The sequence below is a fragment of the Falco rusticolus genome, chromosome 5 (genome assembly GCF_015220075.1).
Source record: "Falco rusticolus isolate bFalRus1 chromosome 5, bFalRus1.pri, whole genome shotgun sequence".
Lineage (NCBI taxonomy): Eukaryota > Metazoa > Chordata > Aves > Falconiformes > Falconidae > Falco > Falco rusticolus.
In genome coordinates this window covers 40944152-40961062 of record NC_051191.1, presented here as the reverse complement: position 1 = coordinate 40961062, position 16911 = coordinate 40944152, and the positions used below count along the sequence as shown (strand labels likewise).

The 16911-nt window shown below is 38.8% G+C and overlaps 1 protein-coding gene across 1 annotated transcript in view; it reads right to left on the bottom strand.

Annotated features, from left to right (window-relative positions):
* The window catches only part of NELL2 (neural EGFL like 2), a 150221-nt gene that overhangs the window by 5327 nt on the left and 127983 nt on the right, over window positions 1-16911 (bottom strand). The window contains exons 16-18 of the mRNA XM_037390221.1: window positions 11697-11837; window positions 1647-1840; window positions 518-694 (exon numbers count right to left, since the gene is read on the bottom strand). Coding sequence (XP_037246118.1) covers window positions 518-694; window positions 1647-1840; window positions 11697-11837 — 512 coding nt within the window. The remainder of the gene's footprint in view (window positions 1-517; window positions 695-1646; window positions 1841-11696; window positions 11838-16911) is intronic.

Below are 16911 nucleotides of genomic sequence, written 5' to 3'. Positions count from 1 at the left end.
CTTTTGCTCACAGTCTGAAATACATGCCTAGGAAAAAGTCTACAAAATTTAACAGATTTTTTTCTTCAAACCTAGTTTTACTATTTCAAAAAACGCATCAAGTCTTATTATTTTTTCTGTTACCAAAAATGTCTGAATGAATAAACAAATTTTAGTCTATCAGCATCCTTGACATTATCTACCATGATAATAAACACATATTTAGAATTTCCTTATACAGCTTCATTGAATGAGTAAACACACGAGTGTGTCTGTGTAGGTGCCATATCCAAATGACCTCCATTCTTTGCTAAAACAATCTTCATGATTAAATAATTTCTATTATGTCTATTGTGTCAAAATACATTTTTGACAGGAACCTGACAATATTGAAAAAAATCCATGAAAACCAGATTTTGTTTATACACATACTCCAGGGGAAATGAAATGGATGATAACACATGAAAATTAACTATTTACAGATCAGAATATTTCATATCCTTTTCTCTTCTGTCTCTTCTGCAATGAGGAGCCTTACCAAACATCGACACTGCTGACAGTTCTGTATCCAGGAGTCACCACTGTTATATGAAAGCTCCCCGCTCTGATGTAAACATTGACTGCTGAGCCTTGGGTCACATTCAGGACAGCAAAAGAGGTCAACGGTGGGATTTTCACAGTCACAGACCATTCGCCGGCACATCACATACCCACTCTGTTGTTGGAAGACAGACATGGAGTGATGGCAGAAAACGGCACAACTCCAGCAGTACTTGTACCAAAATCTGAGTTTTTGGCATGATTCTAAGCCACTGGCGGCTAACAAGTTTTTCCACTATACAGTATCTTTGCCAAAACACAATTCGAACAGAGGCAGAAACCACAATACATACTCAGTAACTACCATAAAGTTCCCCTGTTGTCTTATATATGTCCTTCATACAACCAGTCTGCAGGCAGCTCTCTCCTAAGGTGATGAAACCCAAGGGTGTCTTTCTCAAGAGTCAAATTTTAATGGATTGCACTGTTTATGTCATTCTCATATGAATGCTAGTCAAGTCTTGCTTAAAACTTCCAGATTAATCCCTCTCTTCTGTAATTATTCACATAAGGAAGATGATAGGTAATCTGATATTAAATTCATGCTTATGAAATCTGAGCTGTGAAATGCTCAGGACTTTCTCAGTGGTGAACTGGGCCTTCATTTTCTAACAGTATTTAGCTTGAGATCAAGCTTCCCACAGCAAACCCTTGAGAAAGTGAAGCTGAATTACTCTACAGATACAGAACCTACTTCTATTTATAGCCATCTGCTTGATACTGGCGTCAGTCACCAACCCCAATATGCGTCTAGACAGACAGTTTCTTTGCATGAAAATGCTGTTACTCCCACCCAGAAAACACAGGTGGCATCTCTGCTAACAAAATAGTACCACCATCCTTCTCCCAGTACCATATAACAAACCTCCCATGGAAGTTCTGCTTCTGCAGGTTGGAGAGAGCAGCTTTCCCCGAAACCCCATATAAGATATAATCCTGTTTTTTTCTGTAGCACCACACACACACATAAGACAGCAGCTAAACCAGGGATTTCATTTGAATCACGACGCTCTTCCCTTCATCCCTACCACCACCTTGCAGAAGCAGCTACTTCTGTTTCTACTGACCTGGCATGAGCAGACAGAGCATCTGTCATGCTCCAGCACCCATATCTGACCATTGTGCTTGATTTTGTCTTCATGGATACAGTCTCCTGTGCAGTTCTTGCCATGGGGACATCGGCAGTCGTACCCACCATCCAAGTTAAAGCAAACAGTGTCATTGGCACAGCTATGCCTTCCAGTTCCACATTCATCAATGTCTGCAAAAAACATGCCGTGTAATGCTCTTAGACCACATTCAATTAACAAAAATGTTCTTGTGGCAGTCAATATAAATGATTCTTAGCCATTAAAGCCTTCAGCTGCAAATTAATTTGCACTTCTCCAGAATGGGGAGAAATAATTTAGAAATTCACAAAAAATGTTTTGCAAGTCACATAAACTTTTAAAACATGATACTTTGAGTTTTCCTATACATCATTCAAAGTGAATGCTATTACATAAAGTAGTCAAAATGAAGAAAACACAAGAAACACAAGAATAAAAATAGTTCTCAACTCCCTGAAAAGCATTAGTTTGTGGCAACTGTTCATGAGACACGTTCAGTGAAACAAGAAAAGCTGCAGAATCTTGTTTTCAAAACCTTTCACTGGCTCTGTCTAAGCACATTTGAGTTCACTTGCTGAGAAATTAATGTGAAAGGTGACGTCTGACCTGTAACATTTAAGCAAGCACACCATGTTTTCAAGTCACATTGTTAGGGTGTGCAAACTAGAATATTTTAATTATTCAAGTTGCAGTGGCATCTACAGCTTTTGCGTCCAGCATAGAAAATAAAGAAAAAAAATAATTTCTCTAGTGATTAAAGGTAAATTACTTCAAAACAATCATATCCACAGAATTAAAGAGTACCCTCAAAGGCCTACTTCATCAAGGTACACACAATTATTTTGCAAGGGCAAACTAGCAGCACACACTGCCTTCTATTCGAATAGTCTTTATTTAGCTTTTTCTGCTGTCCATATGAAAAAAAGTTATCCAGGAAAAAAGCCTTGAGAAGGCATGAAGTAAACAGCTATATGTAACAAAACATGGAAAACACTAGAAAAGTAAAGACTAGATCTACGGCAATGCACTGAGTTCAACTCTAAATACAGTTTCACGACAGTCTGGCCCAAGCTTTTAATCAGAGCTCATTAAAAAGCAGCGTTGTGACATTTAACTGTCCAACAGATCAGTACAAGACAAAAGAAGCAATATGGTCATGCACGTATCTCTCACCATCAGCAGAAAAACTTAATAAAACGCTCAGCTTTGGGTTCAATAATGGAAATGAAACCTCCAATTCACCTCAAGAACATTCAGTTTAAAGCAAAATAACTCAATTATCATTTCAATTCCAAGTGTGGCTGCAGTCAAAAAAAAAAGTAAACAAGTAGCTAACATGAATATGAATTGGGATGAAGAACAGCAGGGAAATTATTAGAATTCCATTGTATAAGTAAGCAGCGTTGTGGGTTTCCTTCAAATACCGTGTGCAAAAACAGTGGCACTATCTCAGAAAAATGTATTGCAAAATTACTAGGCCTTATGGGAAGGATAAGGAAAATGTCATTTGAGAAGAACTGAAAAGAAATGGATTGTTCATCTCTAAAAGAACATCAGCAAGAAGGGATATAACCAAAAAATAATGAATACTCCAGAGAGACATGTGGAGAGCTTTTGTTCTCTGTATCACATAACACACAAGACAGGGGACAGTGAATGAAACTGAAAGACAACAAATTTAAGCCTAATAAAAGGAAATAACTTCTCATACAATGCATAAACAAAGTACGACATTCACTGCACAGAATGTTAAGAGGAGAAAAACAATTGCATAGCCAAAGCTGTATAAAGCTAGCAAGAATATTCAATTTGCAATGCTAACAGATTTTGGAAGAGAGATTATATTTCATGCATTAGGGTCTATGGTGCCCTTATTTATGTATCAGATAATCCAGAACAGGCAAACCACCTCAGATCTCTACATTTTCTGAAGCATCTGGAGTCAGCTTCTGTTGCAATAGGGCTGAAGATTACTGGGATCATGAACCTAATTCAGTGTGGTTGTTCACATGGACATGACAGCTGAAATGTCCCAGGCACATCTGAGAGGGAAAGCCACCCGAACAGTAAGGATATACAATTAGCAGAACAGACAGCCCTGCGGAGGCTGTCCGGTCTCCAGCCTTGAAGGTTTTTAGACAAATAGCTAAGGGGAATGGTTTGAGTGGTGCTGGTCTGGGCAGAGCAGAGGGATGGAAGAGATGCTCTCTCCTTCCTCTGCCTTCTCTTAAACCCACACTGAAAGTAACACAATTTGGCAATTTAAAACTGAGATCTCCATATAATCAGTCTAATTGGGTTTAAGTTATGCAACAAAGAGAACAAACACAAATCCTATTTAAATATAATGGTCCAGATTAACAGCAGGATTATCTTTCTCGCTGAAGTAATTTTTAATAAATTATTTTCTGACATTTGTGTTTATTTGTTTAAAACACACTTTTGAACAAAGCTTTCACACAGCTGGTGTCATAAACGAATAATGTCACTTCTCAACATCCTAGCCACTTAACTAAAAGCAGCCATATTTAATAAGATACTTGGACGAAGTTCAGCTGTCATGTAAATAAGAACAGTTTCCTTTAAACAACAAATGGTGACCCTATAAACACAAAGTCTACATTTGGCACTTATGTACAAGTGTATTTCACAATTTTCCCATGCAAAAAAGTCTTCTGGGGTTTGTTTTTTCAATATGGTAATGGTCAGTGCACTGTTACTGAAAATAATTGAGGTTTCACCATTGACTCTGGTATTGAGCTGAGCTTATCCAACATTGAGAACTTATGAAAAGCCCCACCTTGTTTTTTTAAGTTGTTTGTTTCATGAAAATAAATGTTATGGATACGGCAATCTAAATATCCCTGGTCAAAGCAGGAGCTATTTATGTTTTGATTCAAACATAATCAGAAACAGCAGTGTGTTTATGATGCAGCAAGAGAAACAGAAAGCTTGCATGCATGAAATTCTCATCTGCATTATTCATCCACATCAAACTTCAGGCATTATCTGCAAAGAACTTGCACACAAATCATCCATAGCAAGGAAAAGTTCCTTCAGCTTTTTTACTTTGGATTTATAATGGATGGTGAATTATGGCACTAACATTTTGTTTACAGCCATAATCAGCTCTCCAATTCCCATAACCATATAGACAGGGTACACTGGCCCCTGCATTTTTGTGTCTGAAAAAGGGAGAGGGGAGGATTACAGGTTGCATATTTCCAGTATATCCAACCACAGAAGCATGTCATTATCACTCTCATATTGTTTTGGAAAAAAACCCAAAACACACAACAAAACAAACAACAAATAATTCCTTCAGGCTATTTACAACACACTGCTGAGGAACAAGCAGCTTGAATGTTAGGACTTTAGAACACTAAGTCTCAAAAGACCTGGAGGTTTGACTCAGAAAAAAAAGTAGTAATAAAATGTAACTAGTTATCTAGTGCTAAACTACCAGTTCTTATTTATCTAACCTACACTAAAAATTGCAGCAGCTTTTGATCTATCACACTGTTAAGGATTTTCCTTTTCTTACCATCATCACTGGGTATAACTTAATGTTGCAATGACAAAGGAGTACTATGGATGAAGTAGCGATACATGTTACAGAAAGCTAGGAGTTAATTGTATCACAAGTAATTTCATGCCTACACAGGAAAAATACCGGACTAAAGCCATACAAAATAGTGATAGTACCTGGAATGACTAAACTCCATTTGTAATATCTGAGAGACTGCAAAGGCAGAAAACTTCATAAAAATGGGAATTGCAATTGCCCCACCAGGCTGTGACCCAGGGCTGTATTTAACAGATTTACTGACTTTTTCTTGGAGCAGCTGGTTTAAGAATCTCAAATGGACAAAGCATCACTCGACTTGGCCCCGAGCAGTGTGCAGGCTCTGATTCAAAATGTCTCTACTGAGCAGCTACTCTGTATTGGTGGCCAACAGCAAACACAATGTATGCACGTTCAACATGCTTCAAGACTTTTAAAAGGCTACAAAACACCTCTGTGGTAATGCTTAGTTTCAAAGAGGGAATTACGTTAAAATGATGATGTTTTAAAGGTGAATTAAAACTGGTGACCAAAAGGATAATGTGTTTTTAGGTAGAAGATTGTTTGAAGATACTGTATTACAGATTCAGAGTAAACATATACTATACTCATTTAAAAGACTTTAAAGGGGAGACACATTCACGAGCTCCCTTGCATAATGGAGCTATGTGCCATGGAATAAAAGAGGTCACTGACTCACAGATTTTAATAGCCCGTTAATTAGTAAGTAATAAAAGGCAGCAACAAATAGTCAGGCTGTCACAATGGAGAGTTTTCCCAGGGAAGTTCCCCAAGAATCTGTGCCAGAATGTGCACTGCCCAATATACCCAGTCACCTGGGGGAATGGATGAACAGTGAGATGAAAAAGACTGTTGATAAGGAAGTATTAAAACCAAAAAATTGACAGTGAAATATAGAAGTATTTTATGATATTGACCGAGTAAACAATAATATGTCAGATGAGATTCAATTGTAAGGTGCATGTGGAAATACCCATTCAAAAATCAAGTCTTTCAGAACTGTTCTGGAAAGACACTTTGGAGCTACTGCGGATAGCTTTAGAAAAAAGCTCAGTAACATTTTGGACAAAACCCCACAAGTACACTATTGATAATGACAGATGAGAAAACTTGCTTAGAAAACTAAACTTCCATGGAACATGAACAAGGCACAATTAGAAAAATACGCACCTGTGTACACCTTGCCTAGGAAGTGACAAAGGGCTGGGACCCATTCTGATATAGCCGATAGACAGTACCAACTTCCCCTCCTCTGATGAGCTACCCAGACTTGCATGTAAGGCATTCACATAAAGCTCCAAAAGGTCTCCCTCAGACACGACTTCCTACCATAATCATTCTGATACTAATTAGAGTGCCATCTAAGTAAAGAGAAGATGAACAACTGTACCACTGAGAAATACGCTGTTGGAAGAGATGGCTTGGGAGGGTAGACAGTTCTGCTCTGAAACAACTGAAGTTTCTCAGTGGTGACCTTAGCTCTATGGAGTAGCATTAGCTCAGCAAGGTGACAACATCAAGATATCTGACTACTTTTTGCTTAAGGCAAAAAAGGAAGGAGTGCATTTGACAGGGAGCCCAAGCTTGTCTGAGTAGTTTGGTTTCTGTTCTGTCCTAAGTAAATCTATTGACTGATGTAAACACTCTTCAAAGAGCAAGTGAATTGTGAATAATTTATTTGTGACTTTATGCAAGCCAGCTGTCAGAGTGCTTAGCAGATGTGGAAGATGAAGAGTTGAGACTTCAGCTACCGGTAACACCAGCTTCACAGAAATGTTGATTCCTGATACAGTAAATATGTTCAAATGACTGTCTTGTAAAATGTAGTGGTCAAGTTTCTCTTTTATTAGTCTTTTATAAAAGATGAGAAACTGCCAATTTTGTATTCTGCCCACACTCCACAATATTTAAATATTAATGTGTCTCCATATCTACCTTCTGTTTGATGATGCTTAAGTTGGGTTCCCAAACTCACAAATCAAGCCTATGTGCCTATAGCTCTGTTTGGGGTGGATGGAAAAAAGTCTCTTTATTTGGTGACCTTTTACGGTCATGAATAAAGGCAAAAGGCTTTCTGTGGAGCTTTGTGAGTGCTAGTAAGATTTCCTGCTGAAGAACAGTGATTCCTTATTTCCTGTCTTCTTAAGTGCTATCAGTAACAAAGCTTCTGTTAAACATTACCAGCACTGCGGAAAAATCTAAGTGTAGGACTCCAAACTGACAGCAGTTTTTCAACTACAAGAAATTTCATGTACTAATTAAAAAACTGGATGTACTGTGAGACAAATTCAGACATCTTGACAGTCAGCAATTCCTCTGCCTTCTGGATCCAGAGACATGGATGCTGAAGGGACCATTTCGGACTTTGTTCATTCATTAAGGCTGGAGAGCATCCTGAGGCTTGTAATATGCCTCCATCCCGCATTATCCTGGATTATGGAAAATATTGTTGAAGTAGAGCCCCAGCCCTCTGTGTTGCCAGGCAGCCTGCTCAATCACATAGAGAAGGAAGTGATTCTACTCCTGGAAGTAGGATGGCAGAAGAAAAACATAACAAGATGTTTCAGAACAGAAATCCTAAACTGTGAGTTCACACACAGACAAACCCTTACAACCAAAAAAGATCCTTTTTAATTGGGCATTATGGATTGATGCTTTCCAGTCCTTTCATTCATACCTGTCTCATCTAAAGAATGTCGTACCTGCTGAGAGTGAAGGTATGTTGAGCTCATATTCTGTATCAACAACAGCTGGTACCTGCCATATAGTCTTGGTAAGTCCTAAGGGGCCGCATTAATTATATGAGGACACAGAAGTATGCAAATTGTCTAACAACAGATGAGGTATAACCTGCACTTTTCTGGTACAAACCAATACAGTTTCTCTCTTCAACTGATTTTTGAAGCTTTTAGACATTGCAGGGGACAAACTCAAAGGAATCTGGATCTTACACAGAACTGCAGAGCAAATATTAACTGGGCCTGAACATTCTTATTCCAGGATTTTGCCCTCAATGGTTCCAGTTTCGAATGCAATGAAGCTTGAGGCTACAATACCTAGTACCTTAGCCAAGCTCTCTTTTACAAAACAGTACATGACAAACAACCTTCAGAGCACCAGTAAGACTGCGTAAAGAAACTACAAAGAAAACTTGGAGGGGGGCAAAGAGGAAAGTACCAGGTAATATAACATGCTGAATGTTCTATCTACATGCATAAAATTTAAGACTTTCTAAAGCCATGCAGTTCTCAAAGACTAAGCAGCTGATCTTTCACCACTTTTCTGGAAATACAAGGATGTATAACATAATTCTATTTCCAACGGAAAAGCAACAAGTGGTGGTAAGAGGTTGAAGCCCTACAGCTGCATTTCCCATAATTTCGGTAATAGTTATAGAGACCACAGGTCTACCCAGGAGTATAATGTGAAGCAAAACTAACAGCAAAGGAATCTCTAAGCCTTCCATTGCCTGTAGGTACAATAAAATGGGATTATGAATTCCTGTGTTCACGTACATTAGTCAAAATACTCAATATTCTCAGTTGTGCCAAAGAAGCAGCAATAGCCAAGGTCAATAAATGGATAAAAAGGCAATTCAGCAACTATTATTTCATTACCAAGCGCTGACAAAGTCTAATGCTACCAAGGAGACCAGCTTAAGCTAGAAATATTTAGTACAATATCCTAATGGGACAATTTCATGCAAAAGGGGCAGGTGAAGTTTTGGTATTGAGTTGAAATCAGATTTTTAACAAAATGCTGCTGCGCCTCTGTGATCTTAGCAGAGGTGTTTCCACCTGAATGTGTATAACTGGAGGCTTTGCTCAAGGAAACAAGTTGCTGATTAACATTGATCACAGAAGTGCTCTCAGTAGTACTATCAGCACACGTCCAGGGGACACAAACAGACCCAGATTTGAAACAAACCATACCGAACAATCCAGAAACAAAATATTTGAACCCACATTTCCTTGGCTTTTAGAGGTTTTCTCCACCAAAGGAGGGAACTTTCCTCAAAGCAACGAAAACTTACAAAAGATGAGTCAAACACAAGCCTATTATGCCCTCTATTAAAACATTACTTTGAAGTAGCCCTCTTAGACAGCAAAATGATCAAGCCCTCAAAGAACATTTCCTAATCCCCCTGAGGTTTAAATTCTTTTTTCCATCATGAAATCAAGGCAGGACCAGTTTCTCTTCTATGCAGTTCTGCACTATTCTTTCTACAGCTCTGGAAGCTGTAGCACTTGCACGAGCCAGAAAGCTGCAGAGGACACTGGTCCTGGATACAGCAAGAAGCTCATACAGTTGAAAGTGAGAAGTGGAGAACTGAGATTTGAAATCTGAGACAGAATAGCCTAGAAGCTCCTCCCTCATTACAGTGAGGATCTAAAAGACCATCTACCAACAGCTCAATGTAATCACATCTAACTAGGGAATACTGAAGAAGTGACAAAAGAAATCCATTTTCTTATGTCTTGAAACCCAGTAGGGGAATCTGTCCCAGTGGAAAGATCTGACAGCAGAGAAGCAAATTGCTTTTGCGCTACTGTGCTTTGCTCCTGGAATTTCAGTTTTCCATACTGCAATGGAATTTAGGCTGTCTTTTCATATCTTGTCAGGTTTTATTTTGTGTTTGAGACACAATGTCACAGACTTTAATCCAATAAAAAGTGATGTAGTAAGACTAATAAAATACCTAACCTTCCTCCCCATCTCAAGTTGCTATGTATTCCAAAATTTGGAGCTGCAATCAATCAAACTGAAAGTGTTCCACTGTTAGCAACCAGAGTTATCAGCAATGAAGATGGTTTCCTGGCATCTGTGATTTAATTCTAATTACTTGTTATCCTCTGTGTATGTTTAATAAAGAGCTGCTAGAGCTTCGTAGAAAAGGTCAAAACATTCTAATAATTCCCACTTCTGCATACTCGTAGCAACCCTTGTATTTCTTTTATCTTGGCTTTTCACTTGCTTAGAAATTGCTGCTTAATTGTTGCTTGTTTGCACACATCTTAACAGAATCACTTTGTATCACATAAATCTCTGGAGATAGCATGTGCCAAACCACTATCTTCAACCCATGAGACAACTGTTATCTTGACATTGAAGATAAAACTTGGGGTATTGAGAATATTTCCATAAATGCTTGGGTACAGTATCACCTGTGCCACGAGGGACAGAAGGGCAACGTTATAATTAGAGGGATCACAACTTCTTCTTTGCACCTTCCTGTCCTAACACCTGGCCAGCTAACTGACATTTAGTTAGTTCCTGACGAAGAAAGCTCAACTTACGAAAGCAGTGGCTGACTCAAATCGCTGATTCCTCCTGGGAATACTGGCTTTCAGCTGTGGTGAAAATGTGTTGAAATAAAGTATTGATGATGAGGATACTGAAAAGGTCATTCTCACTCCTGGAGAACTGTCTGCGTGTCTGCCTTAGTGAAATTAATTCAATTGCTTCCCTTTGGGACCAGCGCAGCCCACCAATGTGAGTTTAAACAGCAAAGAGGCAAGTTCACACGGTGAGCACTATTTCAGCACTCAGAGGCCGAAGGGAGAAAGGGTCCTAATTTTGCCCTAAGTAGTCCATGACAAAACAGCCTGATTTGTTCTCTTATTTAAGAGCAGCAGCATGCAATTTCTTAAATGCTGAATAACTTTTCATGTTAAGAGATCTGCATTTGAAAATTACTGTTCTTTCTAACCTGCTGTTCTCTTTAACATCATTCATAAACAAAGAAAACCTTCCCATCTCCTTGTCCTTCCTGTCACCTTCTCCCCTGCACCTTGCTCCAGCCCTAAGGCCACTGAGCTTCCCAGTTTGTAAGGTTGTTCTTCAAATTGCAGCTTTCTGCAAGCAGTTAGCCTATGCACAGGAGAAGCACCACAGTATTAATCCAGGTATGGGTAAGGGTGTCAGGGCTGCATAATCATTCTTTGCAAGGGGAATTATTTTCATCACAAACTACTTCAGTGTATGAGGAATGAAGTGGAGGAACTGAGGTCTGGATTGAGGCCCATTTCTACATATAAAGAACCTGACATATAAACAGATCACTGTGGAGTGACAGATTACAGTGCATGCTATCAGCCCATGGGAAATCACTTATGCAAGGACGATGCACAGAAGCAGATGTAGGGCTAGGGAAACTGCATTTTAAGCACCATGCCTGACTTCACATATTATCTTAGCAAATTATAGAAATAGCCACTAACGCTCCACCTATATGTTAGGCATATTCATACTTTATCTTCTTTTACTTTTTGTTTATGATACTTACTTAGACAACAATTGCTTTGGGTCAAGGTTTAACTTTCAATGATACAGTGTCCAAGACAATACTTGACCAGTACAGAGTTACTAGAGATTACTGTAATGCGAGGCATAACACCACCCCACATTTTTTAGATACTGACCTTCACAGGACTCTCCACTTGGTGAAAACATCCCATTGTCATGGTAGCCGTCTCCGCATTCACAGTGGTACCAACCAGGCAGGTTAATGCAGTTTGCACGGCTGTCACACTGAACAAAGCCATCCGAGCATTCATCAATATCTGTTTAGTAAGAACAAGAAAGGAGAAAATTCATACAGAGGAACTTGATATATTCATCTGATGGGAGAACAATGTCTCTGGTACCTTTAGGTTTCAGAGAAGGTTTTTTTCATTACTGACACTTGAATTTCCAGAATTATTTGCAGTAAAGTTTTGAATAGTTTCCTTAAAAGTATTTGGTAATGGTGTTGGCCCTGCCAACAATGGAGGTTCTGGTAATCCCAATTTTGTGTCTACATATTTGCAAGTCATTTTGTCACAATACACGGTAGGTAAACTGACATCGGTGTAAATTGCCCACAGTATGAAGAAAGGAATCAGATCCCAGTTCAAATAACCCTCCGAGTTAGTGCAGGCTCCTGATAAACAAAGATTGTTTCTAGGGGCACATCAAAAGATTAAATACTCACTCTCATCCATGCTTATGCTCTTGGTGACAATATGGTGACAGCAAATCTAGGTTAGTAGGGCTTCCATATCTTGTGGAGTTCCTGTTGAATTACACCAGTGCCTCTGACTCTCAACAAAACTGACTGCAGACTCCTCTCTCATCATCAAAGAGAACAGCTGGGATTCCAAACAAATGCTTAGACCCTGAAGTAGAAATCACATTTTCCTCCTCCTGATGATTCCTTTAGGGTGTGTTTCTCACAAGATCAGCTTCCGCTGACTAAACTTTACATAGTAACTCACCACAGAATGGATTTCTGGACACACTTGCTACATCTTAAATCCACCAAAGCATGTCCTGCAGACACCTGAACTCATGGACTTAGAAAAGATGCAGAGAACTTTGTGAGATGTTCTTTTCCAGTGCCTTCAGTTATGCAGTAAGCCGTACTAAAGAACAGGTCCAGAGCCATGAGTGTTGTTAACAGATAGGGAATACCAGGAGTATGGAGTCAAACAGGGATAAAAATGTGTCCTTCCTTATCAGATGCATCGCGTTCATTGTGTTTTATACCAGAGGTAGCGTACCTACCTAAGCAGCAAGCTGACCGAGAGATGCCTTCAGAAACAAAAAGCTCTAAACCCATCTCACCATGAGTTTGAGTAATGAATAAAATGACAATGTACTGGCCATTCTGGCCAAAGTACATTTTCAACCTTTCTTTAAAAGGTTGAATCTTTAAAACTAGGAACTAAAATAACAAATTAAGACTCAAACTCTGAAAAGTACCTCAGCGGTTGATCTACAAACCTCTGGGATGCAGTTATGAAGGAGAGGTGTGATGGGACCACTGAGATATATGTAAAATATGTCAAAATTCTGCTCACAGTCCCCATTAGCTCCCATTTATGTCATCTGTTATTTTCATAGGAGAAAGTGTAAACTAGCTAACAAGATCAATTGTGAGCTGCAATAAAGTAACAAATCTCTTTTCTGAGAATACTAATGTGAGCATAGATGAAGATATACTCACTCCAGTCTCTCATGAAATCTATTTAAACACAAACTACAAAAAACCAGGGCTTCCTTATCCATTCAGAATGCTTTGTTCCACATCTGAGGTTAAGAAAATTATTAGAGTACATGGGGGACGCCTGCATAAACTATGAAGTATCATTCAGTCACATACATTTGGTTTTGAGTTCCATTTTTCATATACATGCCAGGGGGTAGGGGGATGTGTTCTGGGTATTTTATTTACATGCCAAAAAAACCATCTCTTTGGAATGTCTTTGGAATAACCATACAACCATATCATGAATGCATAGGTTTTTAAAAGCTTTACAGATAACCAAAAAAATTTCATAAGAAATTTTCATTATTATGTATGTCTCAGACTGATTTTCTATCAACAGCCTCTCTAACCAGACATGCCTAGTGTACATTACCAGTATTTATGATGATGAAAATTACTAGTACTCCTGCTGGAGTATTACACCAAGCATGTATTTTGCCACTTTGTGTACCACACATTAAGTCATAAGACTCTATGGGTTTAAAAAAAACGTTTTCAACTCCACTATGAATTCCAGGATAATCATCTAAGTAGTCCTGCTGCAGGACTGAGAAATACCAAACCTTTACAATCTTCCACTGTTCAGTGTGTTTCTCTCTAAATCAGTATAAAGTCTGGCCTTTTTCTTGTGAGCAGCCAGGAGCCAGTGGGACCTCAGAGGTGTTTGAGAGATCAGAGGAGATCAATGAAAATTATGTTACTGTAGTGAGAAAAGGTTGGCTTCCAGTCTGTGCCTTATCTACTGCTATTCGCTCACATACCTGAAGATTACTTAAGAAAAAGAAAAGGAAAAGAAGAAAGGACTACAATCTAGAAGTTCCCTCACCACTGGGGAATATGCTGCCTAGACAGCTTGCCTGGCGGAAGAAAATCTAAGTGACCGTACTAAATGCTTGAGATCACCTGGTCAGTACAAGCTAACTTTCCAAGGTTGGCCAAAGCCACAAGCCCCAGAGAATCAATGAAGCATGTAAACTCAGAGGCTGAAAAACAAGAGCTGTTGTTTAGACTCTTTGTTAGCTGTTGTTATGAATCTTCATACTGGCTACTTAATAACGTGCATTAAGACACTGGATGGCATGCATTTTTCTTTGGGAAAGTCAAACGTATTCATTGGTGATGGGGTGGATAAAAGAGTGTTATTTAGGTCAAAGTAACAAATGTGAATTAAAAAAGCCTGTGATCCTCTCTTCAGAACAATTTCTTTGTGAATCTGTAAGCCTTATAATTATAAGCGCAGTATTGCAGGCACAGGCTGAATGCATTCTGATGAACTCACTAATTATTCAGAAAAAAACAAGCCTTGAATGTCACATCAGTATTGGTAAACTGACAACAAAAGCAGTTCTTCTGTATTTATTTGCAAACTAGCTGACAAACCTATATCACAAGAAATATTACTTGGGATGAAGTGCTTTTACAGATGCCAATAAACAAAGAAATACATCCTTCTGATTTTGTTATGGCTGCATGCAAATTTGAGTGGAGCTATGTAAGAAAGCCTACCATAACAAGCATGGATGGAAGCACACTGCTGGTCTTTAAGAAATGTCCTATTCTTGACAGATTGTTAGCCTGAAACCATTGCATTGGAACCATTGCTGCATTGATGCTCAGTAACCCATTACTCCTTACATGATGTTGCAGCAAACAAAAGAAATCCAAAACAGTTCTCCTCACCACTAACTTTTTAGGCGAATGACATATTATGGCATGTGCCAGTGGGTTTCAGAATATATATGATCCTTATGCACAGAATTTTGTTCTAAAACTCCCAGCTAATGCTGATCATTAATTCTAGTAGAGACTTGCTCTGTAATAGGACAAAATACAACTGTCACAATTCTGTTAACCAAGAAAACACAGCAGAAATGTGTCTTGTAGAGCCAAAGCACTGATTTCATGGAAAATTTTCTTGACATTTGGATGAAAGTGTTTCTATTTTCAAATGGGCATAGCATGGCTCAGGAAGTGAAGTATCTACAACTGAAATGATCTTATTAGTATGGGGAAAGCAGCCAGAAATAATTTTTCTCTGTCCTATGGTGAAACCTTCTCCGATGAATCATCTGCAGCTGCTCAGTCAGAGGTGTGAGCTGACAAGAGAAGAAAAATTGATTGAAGTTTTGCTTGGCCAGTGGCTATGGTATAACAGTGGGCTATATGGAACATTAGCAGCATTAATGAAGTCCTGTTTGATGCTGTACTAAAAAGGCATGAAAAAATTAAGTATTACTCTATAGAAGAAAGTTACTGAAAGACTTCCCATTTTCACTTATGAAAAAAAATTTAAAATGTTCAAATAGAAGGAGGGATGCGTATTTTTCAATAGCAAGTGACATTTTTAAGCAAATAGACAAAACAGACATCTTAGGCATCTTTTGAGTATGCAAGTTCCAGTCTTTAACTGGCTATAAGAAGTTGTAGCAAAGTGGGGGAGAAGAAGAAAGGAAAAAAAAAAAAAAAAGAAAAGAAAGCATCCCCATCCCGGAAGTAAAATAGAGTCTCATATGTTTGACAGGCCAGAGAAAATGGTCTCATCCTGGTCCTGCTCCAGTTTATGGCAGAACTCTCACTATTAGCAACATGGCATTTTCTCTATTTTTCTCTTTCCTTTTCAAATAAAGAGCACAACTGCACATAGCAAATCTGCCACCCCACTGATGCAAGTGGCCACTTTTGGAACTGAAAGTAATACCGAAACAGTCACTGGCAGTAACCTTCACCCCAAGCTGGAGAGCAGATACACAGCTGTACCACAGCACGTCAGCACCACCTGCTCTGGCTGTGCTTCCACACTATGGCATTTGCATGGCAGAAGATTTGTGATTTTGGCTCTTGAAGCACTGTGGGTGGAGAATACACACACACACCTGTGAGACTGGTGAGCCCACAAAACAACAGGAATGCAGGGATTCTCTTTATCTTATGTAATCACGGATGCACTCATGGCAATACTGTACATACCCTATTGCCACAAAACAGGGTAACTGATTATTACACACTTACATCACACATGATTTGGTTTTCAAATATTCAGGTTTCCTCCTGTGCATTTCTCTTAAACTGAAATCAGTCAGCCTGCTTATTTCCATATGTTACCATTTTTCAGCTGGAAAAAAAGATACTATTTTTTTTAATTGCTAACTGAAGCCCCACTCCAATAAAAGTAGACACACAGTCACAGACATTTTGAAAGTAAGTACTGTATACACCTAGATCCCCTTAACACGAAAAAAGCCTGTTCTTCCAAATCACCTTCTTTATACTCAGAATCACTCATTTCCTGAACAGTGGCAACAGTTTTAGCTATTACACCCCTTGCTTGTGGGGAGACTAAGAAAACTCGGCTCCCTGAAGAGTAAAATAAGATCATTAGCAAATTATCCACTGGTACAGTAAGAAAAAAGGAAAGCTAGCTGTCTGATTAATATTATTAGAGAATTTCTGTATAATAAGAGCTTTTGAAGATTGGAAGTGGTATAAAATTGGCAATTTGAAAGATAGCAGTGTTCTTTCATCCAGCAATAGGACCAAGCTCTCTAATGTGGTCGAGCTGCACTCAACAAAGAATCATGGCATGGGGGAAGGGGGCGGGGGGAATTCTA